Source organism: Carassius gibelio, chromosome A23 (assembly GCF_023724105.1).
Source record: "Carassius gibelio isolate Cgi1373 ecotype wild population from Czech Republic chromosome A23, carGib1.2-hapl.c, whole genome shotgun sequence".
Classification (NCBI taxonomy): domain Eukaryota; kingdom Metazoa; phylum Chordata; class Actinopteri; order Cypriniformes; family Cyprinidae; genus Carassius; species Carassius gibelio.
Genome location: NC_068393.1, coordinates 11,732,853 through 11,738,879, shown reverse-complemented (window position 1 = coordinate 11,738,879; position 6,027 = coordinate 11,732,853). Strand labels below are relative to the sequence as shown.

The window sequence follows — 6,027 nt, the reverse complement described above, 5'->3', positions numbered from 1 at the left end:
AACATTTTGTTACTGCAATACTGCGTTAATTTAGTGTAACTGATTACAATATCCTACAGAATATTAGCTACAATTCACTACAGCGTACTGGCCATTATGCCATTATTTGTTCAGCAGTTATAATAGCTATAGCTGAATTTAGAAGCCTGCCAGTTTCTAATCTCCTTAATTAAAACGCCCCCTTGATTGGACAGTGATAATCCCGCTGGGCCTCGCGCTCTTACTCACTAGCAAGCAGGACTGCGCGCGAGTCTCAATCTGCCCAGGGCGAGGGCAAGACGCACTGCAAGAAGCGCGCAAGTTCAAACGAGGCGTCTAAAGTGCACGCAACATCACTGTTTGCGCGGAAGAGCCTTAAACGAGTGCTCGACGTGATAGGGGAAGAAAGATCTCTATTTAAAAAAAGTGACTTCATTTCCAGCAGCATTTTGGAGAACACCAGCCAAAGAAAAAGAAGACAGCGCGAGGAAGCTTTCAAGAGAGCGCGCGAAAGTTTCCCATCCGGTCCGTTTTTGTTTTCGTTTTATTTCCTTTCACCAAAATGAATATCGGCGACGAAAACTTGCTGAAATCGATCAGCAACGACACCCTGCTGGACCTGACACAGCGCTACGGACAGTCCGCCTTCGGCTTCGGCGCTGGCCATGGTGCTGGAAATCCTGGCCGCTTCACCCTCACACCTGCAGTGGATTTCCTCTCCGGTCAAACGGGAAAGTCGAACGAAAGCGGCGGAGAGCAGACCAGTGATGAAGACGACGGCTTCGACCCCTTAGAGACTCGTAAGAGAGGCGCTGGATTTGACGAAGAGAAGCATCCGAGCAATCTCGCCAAGAAGCCGAAGGAGCAGAGATCTCTCCGGCTGAGCATCAACGCGCGCGAGCGGAGACGCATGCACGACCTCAATGACGCGCTGGACGGCCTGAGGTCTGTGATCCCCTACGCGCACAGTCCGTCTGTGAGAAAACTCTCTAAAATCGCAACTTTGCTTCTTGCAAAAAACTACATCCTAATGCAGGCACAGGCACTGGAGGAAATGCGCCGGTTGGTGGCTTATCTAAACCAAGGGCAGACTATAACTTCGCCGATTCCCACCGCGCTCGCGCCTTTCGGACAGGCGGCCGTGTATCCGTTTTCCAGCACGGCACTGGCCACCTGCGCGGAGAAATGCAGCTCGTTCTCCGGGAGCCCGTCCAACCCGTTCAAACACTGCAGCGACAAGCATTGACTTCCACGCGCTGAACTCTTCCTGCTTCATCCTTTTGTTGGTCTGAATTCGCATTGTTTTGTTGGGAATGGGCTTAGGTCTGATTCAAAACCCTTGCTACGTGTCTCAATAACTATGATGGTTTATTAGTTAATACAACAAATAATGGTAAATAAATAACTGAGGGACACAGTATTACTGGAATAAGTTTTTAAATCCCTCAAATTTTAAAGCCTTTCCACTTTTATCCCAAAAGAAGGATTAAAAATGATTATTTCTGTGAAAACAAAAAAGCATTTGCTTGAAATTATATGTTTCTGGTTCACAGCTTCCGGAGGATTGTTTCTTAAGTCAAACCTTTTCTCTTTCGGTTTCAGCGTTATTGGTCATCTATGCAATTTACTGCAAATGACCACAGATGATCATTTCTTAAAAACCTGTTTGCCAGAAATGAATAAACGTAAGCTGAACCTCCGTCCGTGTATTCGTGGGGAAAAAAACATTCTCATATGTTTGGCCTACAATGATTTTGTTTTTGTTATTGCACAATTCACTTGATTGTAAACTGTGAAGAATATACTTGATCAAACCGGCATACAGTTTCATACTGTATATTGTTTATATGTCTTTATAATTAAAACATATATCTATGACCATCTCGGTTTTCTTTTTCTGCCAAACAAAATATGATCACATTACTCATTCGCTTTATTTTTATTTATTTTCAAACTGTTGTAAAGAAATGAAGAATCTTTGCTCGCGAAAAACGTGGTGTTTGAAAGTTGTTTGTTTTTACAAATAATGCAGCAAAAAGGGCTTTGACGTTGGGTTCTGCAGGTCTGGATTATTCATAGACCAAATGTATAGCTACTGCAGAGGTAAGTTTTTACTGCTTTTGTTTCAGATATCACATGCAATGTCCTTTTGCAGATGATTTAATAACCATTTAAGTATTTAAAATAATTGTGCAGTATTGATGGTCCAAAAGAAATCCTCAGTGCAATTGATATTGCTGTTAGTAAACAAGGCCTAGCACGTGTGCATGCCAACACGAGTTTCTCTGCCACAGTTGTTTGTATTGAAAGGTTGTGTCACGAGGCAAACGTGTATTGGAGTGATAATCTCTTATGAGACTGGTCTCTTGTCTTCACTGGTAAGATGCGGCCTGGTGCTGTTATGCATGGGGCCGGAAGCGCCCCGAGGCCGAAGGGACCTGTCCTCGAGTATCTGCGTGATCGTGAATCAGTGTTCTGTAACCCACCCCTTTCACTTATTAACACGATTTCAGCGCCTGTCGTCCACAGCCTGCTAATCCATCTGCGCAGCAAAGGCAGTTTCTTTAACTAAACCAGAGATTTGTCAGTGATCTAACACAAAGTCGATATATCACTAGACTGTTTTTCTTGATGTTTATTTAGCCTCCGAGAATTTAGTGTTATTTATTTATTTATATTTTGTGTATAACGTTTTACACACGTATCGTGCCAACAGATGAGGTAGGCCAAAATATAGTCTACACACCATAACGCGATTAAATTAATTATAAGAATAAAATTTGCAGGGCCTCGCTCTAGCAGGCTCCCCCAATAAACAAACAATGACTTTAACAAAGGAAAGCTGACTTTGTGCTTTTGAAGGTATTTTTTAGGACAAATCAAATGTCTAACTTAACTTTATTTTCTATGTTCACCATTAGGATAGATTTTTTTTAACCTATATCCATATACACTCTCTTTGCTGTATCAGCAAATGTACACATTTTCTTTAGAAAAACACATTGGACAAGGCTATGACTCCGTTCCGTTGATTTTTAAAGGAATTGCTTTATTCCAACATTCAAATATGTATGCTTAGCTTAATATGGCACAATGCATTTTTTTCCATTTGTTGAACTGCATAATGAATTGCAATGACGTTTGAAAAAGAAAAAAACCTTTAATCAGCTTTTCAGAATGGAAAACATATTATTTCGGGAAAATAGCTGCCTAATAATATTGTTTACACATCAAAGAAGCATACGCGTATGATATTTTGATATTTTTAAAGTGCATTTATTATCAGTTCTTAAAGTTTATTTTTTATTGTGTTAAACCATAATTATGCCATGCCTTCAAATGAGCCTCTCTGTACCTGTCCACTAAGTGTGCACTGGAGAGAAAGTGATCTTGATTTCACGTTGCGTTAAATGAACAGTCATCACCCCCAGTGGGTGCGTCACTACAGTGTCGTGTCGTTACAGCATTACACCGCTGGCGTGTTGAACCGGCGCTATACCTGACATATGACTGAACACTTCTGACAACGAGGAGAGCGGCGTTAAGTGACAAGCACACTGCTGGTTCAGTTTTTATAATCACTCTGGATTATATAGAAATATAATCACTCTTGCCATATAGAAACGTGACCGCTGTATCACTCTTTTGTTTGCTTATTGCTTTTCTAAGAGTTTTGTATATATATATATATATATATATATATATATATATATATATATATATATATATATATATATATATATATATACATACATACATATATATATATATACATATAGCCTATATGCGAATTAAAAAGACTATAGGCCTACAGCACCTTTGAGAAAATATCATTCAAATTATGTTTGCTATTACCCTCTATTGGTCTAAAATAATTGAGACTTTGTCAACAATTTTTAATGTTAGACTTCCAGCAGATCCAGTGATGTCACTATTTGGTGTTGTATATAGATATACATTTGAACAGCTCACAAATTAATGTTTTGTGTTTTGTGACGCTGCTAGCCAGAGGTCTAATTTTACTAAACTGGAAAAATTTAATTCCTCCTACTCATCAAAACCTTCTTGTAATGCAATATTTACAATTGGAAAAAATTAAATATTCTTTAAGGAAGATAGAAAAAACATTTTACTCAATTTGGCAACCTTTTATTAATTATTATAACAAGTAAATTTGGACGACCCTCCTATTGCCTGATTTGATATATTTTTAATTAATCCTTCAAGTGTGTGCAGGAATTTTGCTTTGTGTGTGTTTTTTTTTCTTCTTCTTCTGTTTACATTCATACATATACACATTGTATATATGTAAGTGATTTGTATAAAACTGTTGGAAAATGGTAATAAAGACAACTGCATTTTTTTATGTTTGCTCACACGAGATGTAGTAGGTTTTATTTTACGAGGAACTTTAAGAAGATATGACGTTTCGATCGTTTAAGTTGAAGTGTAAATTTTGACTCAGTGGTGTCTGAATTGAAATGAAACAAGAACTGTGTTGTATAGGCCAACTTAGTATTTATTAGCCATGCATTTAATAAGCTGAAGCATTTTTGAACAACTATTTGTATCAATTTAATATGTAATTTCTTAACTCAGCAGGTTGTGCAGTAACTATTTCAACCAACTGTTTGTGAGCTTTTCTTAGAGTTATATGAAAAACTTATTTGAAATTTCAGAATTTTGTGTAGGGAAATCGACTCTGATGAGAGATAATTTGCTCAGAACATTTGATTCAGGTTAAGTAATTAGACAAATCCTGCAAACCTATTAATTACAAATACCTGTTTTAGGAGTGCACATTCTGTATCTGTCTCCAAACAAAAGTACTTTATTATAGGGTTACAGTTATTTCTTACGTCTCACAGTATTTGACCTTCTTTTCTGTGGGTTCACTGCAGAGTGATTTCATTACTGTTGCTGGGAGCTTCTGTTTGTGTGCGTTTGTCGCTCTTTGCAGGCAGCCGAGGAGAGGGAAAAACATATGCCCTTAAGTGCTGGACTCTGCAAAGAGTTTCTGACAGCACTGCTGAGAGTCATTAAGCTCTTGAGGAAGCACATCACAGCTCTGCCCTCGCTCATGTACATACGTATATACAGTAGCTGCACACACATGTTTGGGACTGCGAGCTTCAGCGATGCAAACAAGCTGAGAGCAACTAAGGGGAGATGGGGGCGGACTGCTAGAAACGGCATTCAGGTTGGTGCTTGTTTATGCACAGGAGACACACAGACACTAGAAGGCACTCAGACAGAATGTCAGAGGCCTCTGGAATCAGAAGAGGTAGTTTGGAAGGAAATAAAAAAGTGTATAGGTCAGGACATCTGTACACTCAATCGACCTGCGTGTGCTTGAGCGTGGGCTGATTTAAAGAGTACAGATAATTAGCTTGTTTTTATGTCCCTTTGGTGCTGTTTTATTATTCGTTTTTCCAATATCTTGTACTGTCTCTCCATTTATGCAGATGGAGACATGCATGTTTAAGAGGGGATCCCCTTTGGTGGGTCTCTGGCATCATCGCAGCCCCCCTGCTTGTGGCCCGGTTTGTCATATGTAATGAGCAACTAAGTCATTTGGTTCAGAGGAGCCATGTGATTCAGGCCGACGTGAGGGAGAGTGCGGCATGACAGACCAGCCCTCCATTCGTTACTCTAATCAGACGTGGATGCGGGAGGGCGGCACTGCTTGTCTATATGCCCACTAATGCTCTTAACAAGGCATGCAGGCCAGAACCCTCACCACTCGCCACAAGGCACCGGACACCATGCATTTAAACTGTAGAATTACAGCTGGATGAGAATTAAGAGCACAGAGGAGAAGAAAAGAATGGTCCCAAGGAGGACATGCTGTATGTTCATACAGATATGTGCATGTAATCCAACTGAACCAGCTGCAGTAATCAGAATCAGCATCTTTGTTTTGGATCTATTTAATTATTTGATTATTTGTATATTTGTATAGGTTGTATTTTATATTTTTAAAATAGTATTTATTTGTACTATGTCAACTTAGTTGAGTTAAATGTTAACTGTATGCACCAAGTGTCT

General features: G+C 39.5%; 1 protein-coding gene across 1 annotated transcript; it reads left to right on the top strand.

Moving 5' to 3' along the window:
* Positions 1-251: 251 nt before the first annotated feature.
* Positions 252-1,857, top strand: LOC127945004 (class E basic helix-loop-helix protein 23-like). Its single transcript, XM_052541484.1, has one exon. It carries the CDS (start codon positions 542-544, stop codon positions 1,223-1,225), a length of 684 nt encoding a protein of 227 aa, XP_052397444.1. The 5' UTR covers positions 252-541; the 3' UTR covers positions 1,226-1,857.
* Positions 1,858-6,027: the final 4,170 nt, after the last annotated feature.